This window comes from Gymnoscopelus braueri (genome assembly GCF_963280865.1).
Source record: "Gymnoscopelus braueri genome assembly, chromosome: 21".
NCBI lineage: Eukaryota > Metazoa > Chordata > Actinopteri > Myctophiformes > Myctophidae > Gymnoscopelus > Gymnoscopelus braueri.
Genome location: NC_137623.1, coordinates 36,283,154 through 36,298,521, shown reverse-complemented (window position 1 = coordinate 36,298,521; position 15,368 = coordinate 36,283,154). Strand labels below are relative to the sequence as shown.

General features: G+C 50.0%; 1 protein-coding gene across 4 annotated transcripts in view; it reads right to left on the bottom strand.

The window, feature by feature from the left end:
* The window catches only part of arhgef4 (Rho guanine nucleotide exchange factor (GEF) 4), a 157,099-nt gene that overhangs the window by 70,481 nt on the left and 71,250 nt on the right, over positions 1–15,368 (bottom strand). For 3 of the 4 annotated variants that reach the window (XM_080418474.1, XM_080418476.1, XM_080418475.1), the window contains 3 exons: positions 9,094–13,914; positions 7,330–7,596; positions 6,266–6,398 (listed from right to left, as the gene is read on the bottom strand). In XM_080418474.1, coding sequence (XP_080274600.1) covers positions 6,266–6,398; positions 7,330–7,596; positions 9,094–13,914 — 5,221 coding nt within the window. Of the gene's footprint in view, positions 1–601; positions 1,325–6,265; positions 6,399–7,329; positions 7,597–9,093; positions 13,915–15,368 lie in introns of those variants that run through there. The other variant, XM_080418477.1, reaches the window with a different exon arrangement.

Sequence of the window (15,368 nt, the reverse complement as noted above, 5' to 3'; positions counted from 1 at the left end):
GATGATATAGGAGTCAGAGAGAAATGCAGTGTGTCGTAGAGGAAGGAACAGCCTCGTGTTAAATACTGTACTTCACTATGACAAGAAAAATGAACGGTAGATCCACCTTCCTCAACACATCAGCAGCACCCTGTCAGCCAATGACAGCTTAATGGATGGTGTTCCACAGACACAGCCACACACACGCACACGCACACACACACACACACGCACACGCACACGCACACGCACGCGAACACGCACACGCACACGCACATCTAACCCGAGCCCCAAAAACACATTAACCCAATGTCAGGGTAAATCAAGCTGTTGTGCACGTGCGCATCTTCTATGCCCGTGCACGTGACAGGGTGTTTACATAATTAATAATTTATTCGCCACTCATTCACCTAAATTGACGTGCGTGGGACTTTTGCATCAAAGCAGCCTCGCTGTGTGAGCGTGTGTGTGTGTGTGTGTGTGTGTGTGTGTGTGTGTGTGTGTGTGTGTGTGTGTGTGTGTGTGTGTGTGTGTGTGTGTGTGTGTGTGTGTGTGTGTGTGTGTGTGTGTGTGTGTGTGTGTGTGTGTGTGTGTGTGCGCGCACACGAGACAGGCCGCTTACCTGTGGTGGAGTGCAGGCTCTCTAGGCTCCAGTATCGAGACAGGACCCCCCTCAGAGTGCCACCCAGGCTGCCGTACGGCCCGTACCCCCCTCCTCCGTACCCCCCTCCTCCGACCGCCATGCAGTGGCTCCCCACCCCGAGTCCCCCGTCCAGCAGTGCGTCCACGGAACCTCCTCCGCCCATCATGATGGGCGTACCCCCGCCGTCCGAGTCCGAGCCCGGGGACAGCCCCGAGCTGCCGCTGCTTCCACAACTGCCGCCGGGCAGGGGCACGCCCCCCTCGGAGCCCTGCTGGGTCCGCATCGGGGCCGGCGGCGCCGACGCCAACAAAGTGGAAGTGGGCGGCGGAGGAGGGCTGCGGTCTGAAGGTGGAGGACGACAGGAGGAGGCGGCCGTGCAGGTGCTTTATCCCCCGCAGAGGGGGGGGGGTGGAGGAAAGGGGGGGCGGTGGGGGGGGGACGGCGAGCCCGACCGGACGGTGGCGTCCACTCCGAGCCGATACCTGGGCTCCGTCCGGCGATTTGCTGAGGTAAGCACCAGCTGTCAACTCGCTCGCTCGCTTCCTCCGCCTTCCTGTCTGCCCACGGTGCGCCAGCAGAGCTCTAGCCGAACTGCTTCTCTCGCCAAGCAGGGCTCTGCCTCTCTCTCTCTCTCCTCTCCTCTCCTCTACCGCTCTGGCTCTGCTCTCGTGCAACGCCTTCTCTCTCTCTTTCCCCTCTGTCACACACAGGGCATCTCTCTCTCTCTCTCACTCTCTCTCTCTCTCCCTCTCCCTCTGTCTGTCGGTGTGCTCTCTCTCCCCTTTGCTCACTGGCTCATTTCCTCATGCTCCCATAGCCCAGTGCGGTCTATCTCTCCGTCTCTCTCTCTCTCTCTCTCTCTCTCTCTCTCTCTCTCTCTCTCACACACACACACACACACACACAGCTCCAGGGCTGACATCAGTGGGGGTCCTCTAGGGGGGCTCTCTAGTCTCGACTGTGTCGCTTGCCCGCGAGCGCCAGAGTGGGTGTCTCTTTGACGCGTGGTGCAGTGTCATTAAAGTGGGCGCTGAAAGCAGCCCACCAACCCCCTCGCTCCTTTCAATCCACACACACACACACACACACACACATGCCCATCCATTCCACCTCTCATCACTGACAAGCCTGCATGCTTCTGATGACTACTGCCGCTGGTATGTGTTGTCCTGTGTGTGTGTGTGTGTGTGTGTGTGTGTGTGTGTGTGTGTGTGTGTGTGTGTGTGTGTGTGTGTGTGTGTGTGTGTGTGTGTGTGTGTGTGTGTGTGTGTGTGTGTGTGTGTGTGTGCGTGCGTGCGTGCGTGCGTGCGTGCGTGCGTGCGTGCGTGCGTGCGTGCGTGCGTGCGTGCGTGCGTGTGTGTGTGTGCGCGTGCATGTGTGACTGAGTGTGAGTGAGTGAGAGAGACCATATGAGCAACAGTGAGTGCATTTCACGTCTGTGCGATGCATAATTAATTGCAATACATTAATGTGAGTAGTGTAAACGATTTGAATTACAGTTGTTGGGGTGCCAGTCAGGTCGGGGCCTTGACCTTTATAACAGTCTGAGTTGACAAACTCTACGGGATGCATGTATGTACTGTATCAGAATACATTGTGTACACATCTCGTGAATCCTTGTAAAACAATGCAATGTGTCTCAAATTAACCAGTTCCATTTCCACACACTTACGCAAATCACACGACCTCTCAAATAAAGCCGTCTTCTGTACTTCGCCATGGTTCTGCGCTGCGAAAATATCCGATCAATTAGCTCAGTGGTTCCCAAACTGGGAACAGATGATTAGCTTAATGTGCAACATTGTTTTCTCACTCAACAGTAAACAAAACCCACATACAGTATACGTGTATACAGGGTTTCTGCACATTTCTAAAGTTACAATTTAAGGACTTTTAAGACCTTTTTAATACCAAATTGGACAAATTGTCAAATATTACGAAAGAAAGAGGCAAACATTGTTAAAATAGCCAATCAACAAGCTCACTGGTATAGAGCTCTGAGGGACAAGTATAGTGTTTAAGTGGTTAATATCGAAGTAAAAATGGAAGACAACATGGCCGCGATGAACTTTCCCAAAGCATAATGTGACAGAATCAAGTCGTATTATGCAGTGGTGCTGGTCATCTAATCACAGAGTCTGTACAGTACATACAGTATCTTTAAATAGCCCTGGTTTATACAGCATGGGCCCCAGTGGGCTTGTAACACACAGTGTGACCTTGGACATGGCCTGGAAAACAGAATCCTGAACACATGTGCAACAGTGAAGATGTTTTTTTCCCCACAAAATCATTCCAGTCAGGAAGGCACGTGGGTCAAGACATGGGGGAGAGGATTCCTGACATGCTCATCAAGGGTGACTCTCGCTGCAAACTGACTAGGGAGTAGGGACACAACTACTCAATACATAGTCTGAGAGAGAGACAGAGGGTGAGAGAGAGACATACACATACGTAGTCCACACACACATAGTCTATGCCAGCTGCTTCTCAAACATTTTCATGTCAAGGACCCCAAAATGTATATGCATTTGGCCGTGGACCCCCATGCACAAGCTTGTACAGCTGCTATTTTTTAATAGCCAATGTATAAATGGATAAAGTGGTTAAAATGATTGCACGCATGATTACACAACACACACACACACACACACACACACACACACACACACACCCCCCACACACACACACACACCCCCCCCCACACCCCCCCCCCCACACACACACACACACACACACACACACACACACACACACACACACACACACACACACACACACACACACACACACACACACACACACACACACACACACACACACACAGGCAAAAACGCCGATGACATACACTCACACGATCAAATCTCACTAAAAAAGGTTTTCTGAAAAAGTTGTCAGCCCCTGCAGAAAGAGATGTCAGCAGAGCAGTGCAACTTGACTTCGAGTCCCCTTTGACTCGAGAATCAAAAAGTTTCACGGCATATCAAACTTCATGAGACTCGTGGAGCCGGTAGTAGCACACGTCGTCGGCTGCCTGAACTCAGATGTCTTTTGAGTGTTGTCCTCCCACACAAAAAAAAGAAAGCCTGGAGATGCCACAGGGAGGTGTATAGATTGGGTGGATGGTGGGTTGACTGACAAGCACACACAACTCAGGAGATTCAAATGTCACTCCGAAGAGAAATGGAAAGTCGGTGCAGAAACAAATGACCCGGTTTAGGTTTGAAACAGCATACCACACCGGTATCATGCAAGTTGGGTTTTAAACATCAGTATTGGCCTAAACATACCATTAGGCCCAATATATTTAACATTGTACAAAATTAAAAACCTTTGCAACAGGGGTTGCACAGGTGGGTGACTGGGTAGTAGTGTGTCGACCACATACATACAGTAATCAACGGCCCCTGATTCAATTCCGGACGTGTTGCATGTCCCTCCCCCATCTCTACCCTGTTTTCTGTCTCTACAATCCATTTCTGTCTCTCCAATTTTTTATATCCAGATAAAAAGAATATCGACATAAATAAATAATGACAATGTCATACTGTACCAAGACGGGGACTGACAAAGCAGTGACTCTGTCAGATCCATCTGCCATTACAAAGGGATTTGAGCTTTAATTAAACTACCTTACAGAAGATTACATGAAAACAGTGAGACAGTCTATCATCGCTTAGCTTAACTACGCACTAAGGATTATGAATGGTAATAGAAAAATATGGTGTGTGCAACAAAGTCAAATGGGGTCACGTTACGTGGTGGACTGTATCGTTCTATAATCCCCGATAGCCAGAGACAGTGAGGTTGCATTACACTTGTGTCTTCTAATTCATGTTGCAATTCAATTTAGTCAAAATGAATTGAATTATACTCGGAGACATCTGGACAAAGACTGCTGACCTCACTTTTAACCCATTAAAACCGGTAAAGCATCTGTGTCATTTTAGATTTTTGCTATATATATATATATATATATAGCAACATTATGTTTTTCAGAAAACTCTTGATATTTTAGAAAGGTGGTTCTCAAAAATAGCAGATATACAAGCTCACAGTGCGTCACTTTGTGCCACACTGCGAGCTTGTACATCTGCTATTTTTGAACATTTTTGAAAAATAATTTAGCATTTTTTGCCAAATATATATCAATTTGGGGGTCCTTGGCACGAGAACAACTGATTTAGAAGAAGGCATTTGTAGAATCGGCCTCAGGTCTTAATGGGTTAAGACCTGGCAGTCTGCTGAGGGATAAAAAGTGTGTGTGTGTGTGTGTGTGTGTGTGTGTGTGTGTGTGTGTGTGTGTGTGTGTGTGTGTGTGTGTGTGTGTGTGTGTGTGTGTGTGTGTACTATCCAGGCATGCGTGCTAATGTACATGTGTGTGGTCCAGACACTACTCTCTATCCATCTAGAAACCACAGCGCAGGTGTGGACTGCCACAGATCAGGGTTAATCGAATTCATTCAGAACTCTTAACGTATGGCTCGCTGGCTGGCCGGTCACCACCTCCATACCCCCAGGGATACTCACCACTTAAGCCCTGCTTTAAAAACTAGATAGCGAAGATAGCCAATCTACAAGATTAGATTTTTGCTCTTTTAGAAATTGCTTGAGATTTGTTTTAGTTTTTTTAATTCTTTGGGGAACATTTTCACCAATTATGATCATAACAATATCATTAATGATAATAATAATGATAGCTTGAATTTATATAGTGCCTTTCATTAACCGCAAGGACGCTTTATATCAAAAAACAATTAACAACCAACCAACACACAACCAAACAAACAACTAGTTGCCATATGCCTGAGAGAAAATGTGTCTTTTCAAGGCAACAAATACATCTATTTAGTATTATACACATTTTGACATGCTTCTGAAAAGCAAGTCAAGCAGGCAACAATAGTCTTCCCTTGAACTTGTCTTGAACTGACTATTATTATTTTTTACATAATTCCCACATTATGCACCCTTTGTCCTGTAATTACACCAGAGAAAGATCCTCTGGGACAAATGGCGTGCTGGGAAAGGCTGGGGCTATGACAAAATGACAATGTGCTGCGGCCTGCAGGTTGAACTAGGAACTGCACTGTTGCTGTGCTAATGCTGATGATGATGGTGGTGGTGGTGACACCGCAATACAAAATGAATCCTGGATTTGTCAAGGACTTTATTTCCAAACATGCCGACAAAGCGTTGAATAATGATTAAAGCTCTACTGACTGAATGATTGTGCACGTCTGTGCAGGCAACAACAACACTGTGTCATGGGACTGACATGTGAATGTGAGCCAGGGAATTAATTTCAGTCGAGATCAGCAAAAAATAATTCAGCAGCTCAAGTTACAGAAGAGCAGGCAGAAACATGCTAACTGGACCATTTCTTTTTTTTACCTTTCAACTCAAACTACACTCCTGCATTATTCCATAGTCTATACATCTCACAGAGACAACAATACTTACTGTAAGTGTCCAGAGTAGCCCTGAATCTAATAATCAACTTGCTAATGGGAAGCCATGTAAAGAAAAAGTGACAGAGTGACCAATGACCATGTAGTTTGGTCCATAAACAGCCACGTGTCCCTTAGCAAGACAACTGCTTAAAAATGTCAAAAAATAGACAGCGAGGTGATTGGTACTCACAGGGGAAGGAGATGCGTCGTCTCCAGCCGAGGCAGTCCAGTCCGACGGGGGTGCTCTGGGAGAAGCACTGGACCTTGAGGGGCATCCCCATGAAACCCTCCATGGGCCCCAGGGTGACTCCAGCACGGGCGTCCTGGGGGAAGGGAGGTTAACAGGAAGGTTGAAACCTTGCTCATGTGCATTCTAGGGCCTTGTGCTTTGTTTGGTAAACGGAACGCTCGCCCCCAAAACAACTCGTTCCCAGTTTCTTTCTTGTGTTCTTGTATTAGTTTTACCAAGGTTTAGGCTAGGAATACATTTAAGGTTATGCATAGTTTTACTGAGGTTACGTTTAAGAATAAGGTTCGTTTTAGGCATTGTTTTACTGAGGTTACGTTTAGGAATAAGGTTAGGTTCAGGCATTGTTTTACTGAGGTTACGTTTAGGAATAAGGTTAGGTTCAGGCATAGTTTTACTGAGGTTACGTTTAGGAATAAGGTTAGGTTCAGGCATTGTTTTACTGAGGTTACGTTTAGGAATAAGGTTAGGTTCAGGCATAGTTTTACTGAGGTTACGTTTAGGAATACTTTGGTGGTGACCGTTTCGAGGTTGCCAGATTTGGGGTTTTGGGGCGAGCGTTCTTGTATTCCTATGTTTATATGACTTTGTCCACAGTGGTCATGAACACACAAATTTTTCCTGGTCTGGTGTTAAAAAACACAATAAGCTACAAATGTAGACAAACGGATATAAAGATGAAAACATACGTGTTATAACATCACAACACATTCCTGATGAAGAACATGAAGCGAGGGGCACATGCAGGTTTGTGACTGAAGCGCTGAATGGAGGAGAAGAAGAAGAAAAGGAGGAAGAAGCAAGAAGCTGAAGCGATGAAAGGGAAAAAAATAAATGTGCTTGGTGGACAAATGATAGAGGCCACAGGAAGACTACAAGACATGTCTTTGAAGAACAGCAGGATGGAGAATAAGGAAAGGCACAGAGAAGGCAAGGCAGAGGAAGTGCAGGAATGCCTCTGGCTGCTGCTGCTGCTGCAGGCGCTCGCGTCTCGGCGGCCATCTTACTTTGTCCAGGTCTTGGGGTGAAAGTGTGCTAAGCTGGCCCAGGCTGCTCCTCGCCACTCTGCCCATCTTGCGCTTGTGCCTCTTCTCCTCTTCGAACCAAAGGTCGTCCGAGCAGCGCCGGCGCGGCGGGCCGCCCCTGCCCCTCCCCGCGCCGGATGCCGCATGCCGCGCTCTCGGCTCGCCGGGAGCCGCGGAGCCCGCGGCGTGATCCCTCGGCCTCCTTGTCCTCGATTGGCTGGGGTCCCGGCCGCCATTTTTTGGCGCAGCCTTTTGAGTGCACATAATTAGTCAGCGGGTTAGTCAGACAATCACCTCTCTCCGTAATCACTCTCGTAATCAACTCGAGGGCCATGAAGTCCCCCCTCAATGCAGTGCATTACCGTGTGTGCGCTGCCATAACATTGCACGATAGAGGGGAGGTCACACTGAGTAGAATCTGATTTGCTGCAGTTATTAATATACATAATAACAGTTATTATTATACAATATTGTTATCAAATGACACATGTGAAATGACAGGAGGGTAGAATGATTATTAGACAGGTCATGCAGTGCACAAAACACCTGCCAAGCATTTCTGATAACTGAAATAGCTCCCATTGACTTCCTGTGTCCCTAAACATAAAACTAGCGAACCCTTTATGTGTCCCCTTTCACTCTCTAGCCTGGCATTGCCAGACTGATCACGTGGATTAGAGAATCCCACGTGATCGGTCTGGCAATGCCAGGCTACTTTCATTCTATTGGCAGGTGCCGGAGGCAGCCACTAGGGGGGGGCAAGTCAGTACGTTTGGACTGCTCTCTACATGGCAACACTGGTTTAAGAGCTGGCATAGAATAATAAGGGTGGCCTGCTAAACTCAGAATGGAAATGTACCACACTGTTGGGGGGGCCTGGGAGGGAGGAAGAGCTGACTCTGCTATTTATCTCCTCCTCCTCTTTACAGAGAGAGAGAAAGACTAGAAAGAAAAGCTTGTTCTTTCTCCCACACATACTCTATCACTTCTACATACAGTGCTCCATTAAAGACCATCAGATGCATGCCTTCATTCATTCAATCTCCCCCCAGCCCCCAAGCCCCCCAACACACACACACACACACACACACACACACACACACACACACACACACACACACACACACACACACACACACACACACACACACACACACACACACACACACACACACACACACACACACACACACACACACACACAGAGTGAAGAGGAACAGATTAACTGTCATGGCGTGTTATTTCTATTCCACTAAAGCCAGAGCTGGTAAGAGGCTGTGAATGGGAGCGTAAACACTTTTTTTTTTTTCTCAGGGAGCTGACACCCCGTCAGCATCTTGATCGAGCTCTTTTATGGCGTATACAGATTTATAGTGATGCTCAACAGGCAGGGCATTCTATGGGTGGAGAAAACAAAGCATTCACACAAATCAGGGTCATTTCCATGCATGTGTTTCCTTTTCCTTTCACAGAGCCAGTGCATATGTCAATGACAAAAGACTCGAAGGCTATCATTTTGTTGTTCCATGTATAACCTATGTCTTTGCATTTAATTTATTGACTGTTGTCACTATTATTTTAAAACTTAAAAGCAGCCTGTACGATCATTATTTAGATTAGTTGTGTTGTCTCTATGTAAGCCAAGAATAATTCAAAGGGAATAGTAACAAATGTTTCCCCACATTACAAAGACTATATAAATATGATGCTATGCATGTGTGCATAGCAATGTCATTTCTTTCTTACCTCTAATTCACTGATGGAGCCAATCGTATACAGGCTGATGTGTGACTGGCTGTCTACACCGCCCTCGCCTACATCCAAAGGGCTGAGGGAGAGGCCCAGTGTGGGCTTCAGTGTCCTGGGCCTCTCCGGGGGGTCCGTCAAGCCCTCCACGCTAGCCGACTGGCCCAGAAGGATGGGAGATATGGCGCTGGCCCGCGCCGAGTGGGGGTACCTGAAGACCCTACGTTGAGCTGCCGGCCGGGGGCTATTGGGCTTTGGGCTCATAGGCCTGAGAGGACTCTCTGCTAGGCCTTCACTGCCCACTGGAGAGGACCTGGCCCACGGCGAGGGGAACTGATTGGCTAGAGTGGCCAGCAAGGAGGGGCTCAAGGGAGACAGAGGGCTGATGTCGTGCGGTAAGGCCTCGGAGTCATCCGACGACGGGACAGAGTCAGAGGCGTTGAAGGGCAGCCCGTTGGGCGAGCCTTTTCTCCTCTGGCCCTCAGACTGGCACCCTTGGGGAGCGTCCTTTCCGCCGTCCTGCGGAACCGCCCTCTTTGAGAGGGGATCGGTGTGCCGCAGCACCCTGGGTGAGGTAGGTGACCCCGGGACGCCGAGCCCGTCCTGGCCTGCAGCGGGGCTGAAGTCTCCGCGGTTCTGTCCCGCACTGGTGCCGCCGCCGCCGCCTTCTGCTTCGGGCACCGACAGAGTCCTCCTCAGCAGCTCTGCCTCCCTGGCCTTCTTCAGCTTCCTCCAGGACGGTTTGGCTTTCTCCGTCTCACCGTCGGGGCACCCGTTGAGCTGCTCCTCGTTTTCCTTGTCCATGGTGCGCGACTCAAACAGGCTGGAGAGGGACTTGTGCGCTTGGGCGAAGCGCATGCGGATGTTCAGACTGTCGTTGCTCTTGCTCCTCTTGTACACGTGACCGTCGGGCGTCTGTGCGTGCCTGAGGTGGGGGCTGTCCAGGCCGGGAGCTCCATTTCTGTCCCCTCCGCCACCCCCGCCACCGTGGCTGAACAGCTGACGGACGTGGCGAGTGCGTGGGGTGGACGGGAAGAAGCCGTGGTCCTCCACCTCGGTCTCAGAATGTCCCGAGGTACACACCTGCTGGACTGTCTGGTTGAGGATGCCGCCCTTGAGGAAGACCTCATCGTCCGAGTTGTCGCCCTGGCTCTCCTGTTCCGACATGGAGGATGTGAAATGAAGCGACTCGCTGCCGTCGAGTGAGTCCCCGGCTGAGTCGTCACCCTTCGTGCCCCTTGAGCTCTTGGCCTTTCTGAAAGAGGGCATCTTGGCGAAGACGGAAAACTTGGAGCCTTTGTTCGCCGCGTGGTTGCCCTTTGTTTTGCTCTTCTTACTCGCTTTGTCGAGATTGCCGTTCGGCGTCGAAAGGGAAAGGCTCGCCTCGTCGTTTTCCTCGCTGGTGGTGTTCTGAGACACACCGTCGTCAGACACAGTCGCGGGGCTCCGGCGCCTGTCATCGCTACCTTGTAGCGAGGACGGGATTCCTAGGTCATCGTGGTCTGGCGTCGGCGTGTTCGGTGACGACTCTGACTCGGCGGTGGTTGAAGGTTCTTCCTTGGGCTCCGTCGGGCAGCGTGGACTCTTGGGACAGGAGAAAGACGTGTCCCCAGAGAGGTCAACGATGGTTCTGTCCCCCTCAGCAGGTCTCATGTTGGAGTGCTCTTTCGTCTCCTCTGCTCTCGAGTCGCCCCCCGCCGCCACCCCGGAGTTCTCCTGCGAACGCTCGGCCTCCAGAATGGGCTCCAGGCCACTGACAGAGGTCAGGTTGAGGGTGACGTCGGGGAACGGGTACCTCGCTAACTTGACCCCCTGCTGCAGCAGAGGAGGAGGGGGGCCTGTTTGTGTGTGTTCCCTGAACTCTTCAGCCAGTGTGTACTCACCTAACGAATCAGATAAGCTACTTCTTTCCCCGTCAGACGTGTGATTAAACGGCTCACTAACATACTGGCCTTGCTCTAACGGCTCTCTAACATGCTGGCCTGGCTCTTTGTAATCACTGTCCACTAGCAGGCCTCTGCTTTCTAAATATGAGACCAAAGGCTTCAGGCTTTCATTGCTCTGTGGGTTTGATTTAGCACATTTTTCATCCAGCTTGTCCTCGACACTAACGCGTCCGCATTCTTCACTTATCTGTTTAGAAACGCTCTTGGCCTTGAGGCTCTCCCCTGCCTGAGGTACGACTAGCTCTTCTATCTCGGCCCGGCTGAAGGGACACAGGCCGTCCAGGTCCTCCCCTAACCCGGACACAGCAGAGTCCTCGCTGCTCCAGTAGGGCTCGTGGTCCAGAGGCGAGGAGGACAGGAGTGGCTCTGAGTCTCTCCGCGGTTTGTCCGGGTCAACGCCAGAGGTCACGTTTGTCAACGGCTCGCCCCAGGAGCAAACCGTTCTCTGCCTACTCTCTAAGCTGCCCTGGAACACCTCTCCCCTCTCGGGCCCGTCTGCGCTACTAGCCTTTGTGTTATTGTTGTTGGAGTCTGAGGGCGGAGAAAGGGAAGACGCCACGTTACAGGGAGTTACAGGGATGTCCAGCGTGAGCTGCACTTGTCTGCAAAGACTTGGGATCGTACCGACAGCGGTTTCTATACTGATACGGGGAGCGAACACCTGATCTGGGCCGGGCTGCTCTGCGAGGTCATCCTGAATGGGTTTAGTAGCACCAGGTTCTGTTGAACTGTCCTCTATGTCGCTGAGCACACACTGTGCACCACTAGTGTCCAGATCAGTGAATAGTGCTACAGCGACGGCTCCCGGCCCGCTGCGCTCGCACAGCTCTGCTGTGCCGAGGTCAAACTCTGCGGGACTAACCGTTCTCACCACTTCCACGTCCTGTCCTGGAACGAGGAGAACACAACTATCACCCTCGTCTTCCTCCTCCTCCTGCTTGTTTGGTGGGCGAAGAGAGTAGGGTGATCCAGCCCTTCTCCCCTCTCCTCCTGAGGTCTCTGATAACAGCTGAGAGGAATCCTCTGGCCACGGGTCGTCAGAGGGAAACAGCTGGTTGACTACGTGGGGGTGGGGGGGCAGACATTCCTCGGTCCCCCTGCCAGTGTCAGACTGGGTGTGAGCCGAGACAGGCCCCGGGACCTCTACGGAGGCCGAGTCAGCCGGCCTCTTGTGAGGCGGGTGGCACCGGTACGCGGAAGCGTCCGCGTTTGTGCGCCCCTGCTCCTGGCGTTCGGCGATTAAAGCGCGGGTTTGCCCCGCAACCTGTAGCGGCCGTGAACCCGAGCCCTGCGGGGCGGGCGAATCGGATCGGGTTTCCCTCGGAAACGTACTCGGGGTAGGAGCGTAGGCATCCAGTAAAAAAAGAGGTCTCGCCTCTGTAGAAAATGTGATGGAGGAACAGATTTCGTTTACAATCCCAAATGATTTATTCCCCTCTGACTCGCGGCCGGTGCACCCGCCGCCACGCTCAGCTCGAAAGCAGACATCCGATACACACGCCTCTTCCACGGGCTTTGTCACGCCAACCGCAGGGCGTGTCTCAGAAGGGGGTCTGTCGGGGATCTCCCCGTGTGAGCCAAGGGAACAGGGAATATCCAAACTGCATGGCGATACGTTAACCTGTGCATGTGGCGTGTCTCTGAAACCTGTGTTATGCGGTACAGTGTTTGTGCAGTGCGCTTCTGTCAACCCTACATTTGTGGAACTGGGTTCTATAATGAACTGTGAGCCTGTGTGTATTGTCTCTGGTGTGTGGTGTTTGTCCACGCACCGTGGTTCCAATTTTTGCTCACTCAGTGTGTCTGTGAAATATTCATCAGAACTGCATGCGCTTTCTGTACAACGTGTCTCTATTTTGTCATTCGTTTTTTTAATACAGCAAGGCCCCGAATTCTCACACGATTGCTCTGACTTACGCACTTCTATGGCATGTCTGTTGTTTTCTACGATTACACCATGGCGTTCTAGACTGTGTAATTGTCCATCTGTATGGTCACCGCTGTATGTATTGGAATGTGTGTGCTTCTCTTGGTCTATATCCTGAGGTTTAGCTATTTCAGGGATTCTTCTGTCGGCTCTGTTTGTTGGGTCTAAGCTTGTGTCGTGTTCCTCTGTGCTATTCTGCTGTGTATCTGCAGAGCCGTCCTCTGTCCTATCTATCCGTACTGTGCATGTGTATGGGTCTTCTGACAGTGTGCCGCGAGTGCTTCTACAATGCTGCGATCGCAACTGTGGGTTCGATTCCTGAGTACCTGCCGTGGTATTTACCTCTGCGACGACGCCGCCTGTGTGGCGTCCGCTTTGTACACGTGCGCTGTCCGTGGGCGTGCTGCGTTGTGTTTCTGTGCAAACAACAGTTTGTAACCTCGGTTCGCCACCGTGTGTGCTTAGATCCCCCGGGGTGGTGTGGGGTGCCGGGTGGGCTGACGAGTTGTGCCGGTGCTGGGTGGTGTCCGCACTGTGCGATGCGTCCGCATTGTTCTCGGAGCTTTTCCGCCTGCCGCTGGTACGGCCGAAGCCGTGCGCACGAGTCTCCGCCGCCTGTCTGCGGCCGTGGTTGGACGTGACGGACTCCCTCCTGCGGTTTCTACTCTGGCTGCAGCCGGCCTCTGGCCTCCAGCCGCCGTCGTGGCACGTCGCCTCCTCCGCTCCCAGCGGCGTCCCCGAGCAGTCCTCCTCCTCGCCGTCGGGACTCGGGTCCGACAGGGCGTCGCTGTGCCATGAGCAGGAGTCAAAGTACTCGTCTGACGTGTCGTCGCCCCCGCTTCTCCTCTCGCCCCATTCCTGGGGGTCGTCGGCGGCGCCTAAATCCCCCTCCTCTAAGCCTAATCCGTTGGCACGGTGGTGGGCCGATTCTTCAAGGGCTTCCTGAGTCTGTGGGGAGACGGAGAGAGAGAGAGAGAGAAGAGTGAGATATAAAATCAATGAAAGAACAAGAGTGCGGGGAGAGATTAGCATAATGCTGCTGATCCAGATACAGCCACCGATAAGCTGCGTACACACAGAGAGCACTCAATTAGTGGACCGTGTCATCGCTGGCAGGCGGAAACCTTGTATGTCCACAATGGTTCGCTTTCGGATAAATGAAAAAAGAATATCTGAGTTCCAATGGATCCAATGTAGTTATTATTTAGTTAAAAGCTCTAGTTAACACTTTTGGCTGGTTAAATACAGGTGTTTATAAAAACCCATAGACTTAAACACTTTCTTGGGCATGTCAATAGAGGTTGAAAATGTTGCACAATGTTCAAAAAGAGCACATACACTGTATCAGCTATTTTCACAACATTTGCGCAACACTGTCATGAGAGCAGTGGTGGAAAAAGTACTCATATTCTTTACTTAAGTAAAAGTACCAATACTGCAAAATAAAAATACTCTGTTACAAGTAAAAGTCCAGAATTCAAAATTGACTTGAGTAAAAGTACAAAAGTATTGGCATCAAAATGTACTTAAAGTACCAAAAGTAAAAGTACTAAAATGTTTGAAAATAGCAGATCTACAAGCTCACAACGCGTCGCTTCGCGACGCGTTGTGAGCTTGTAGATCGGCTATTTTCAAATAGCCTATGCATAAAACAGGGCTAAAGTGGTTAATGTATGTTTCATAATATCATAATTTATATCTGAAAAGTAACTAGTAACTAAAGTTCTCAAATAATTGTAGTGGAGTAAAAGTACATTATTTGCCTCTGAGATGTAGTGGAGTAGAAGTAAAAGTATTGGAAATTGGAAATACTCAAGTAAAGTACAAATACCTCAAAATTGTACTTAAGTACAGTACTTAAGTAAATGTACTTAGTTACTTTCCACCACTGCATGAGAGGAATGATAAAATAGGGCATAAACTTTAAAAGATGACATATGTTGATACCAGCTTTCTGCCCTACAGTGATGCTATGCAGAGTCAGGCTTCAGAGAGGACGTGATGTGAAGCCCTGGAGTCATTTAAACAGCAGCCGTGAAGATACATCATGTTGACAGAGCTGCAGTGTGTTAATCGTTGCATAACATAATGTAAACAGTGTGCACAGTAATACCTGAGCGAGTTAAGTAACTCTAACTCTGTAAAGGTCCTTATTGTTTACTCCAACACGGTTCAGTTAACTACTCTAAGGACTTCACTGAGTATGATAAGAGAGACTACAGTATGTATGAAGCGCAGCACCGAAACAAAAGTGCAAATTAAAAAGTCATTATACTTGTTGTTTCAGTTTGACAGACATGCGTGCCCTGAAGCCATATTGACAGTGTGAGACCCAACACACACACAAACACACCCACACACACCCCCAACCACCCACCCACACCCACACCCACACCCACACA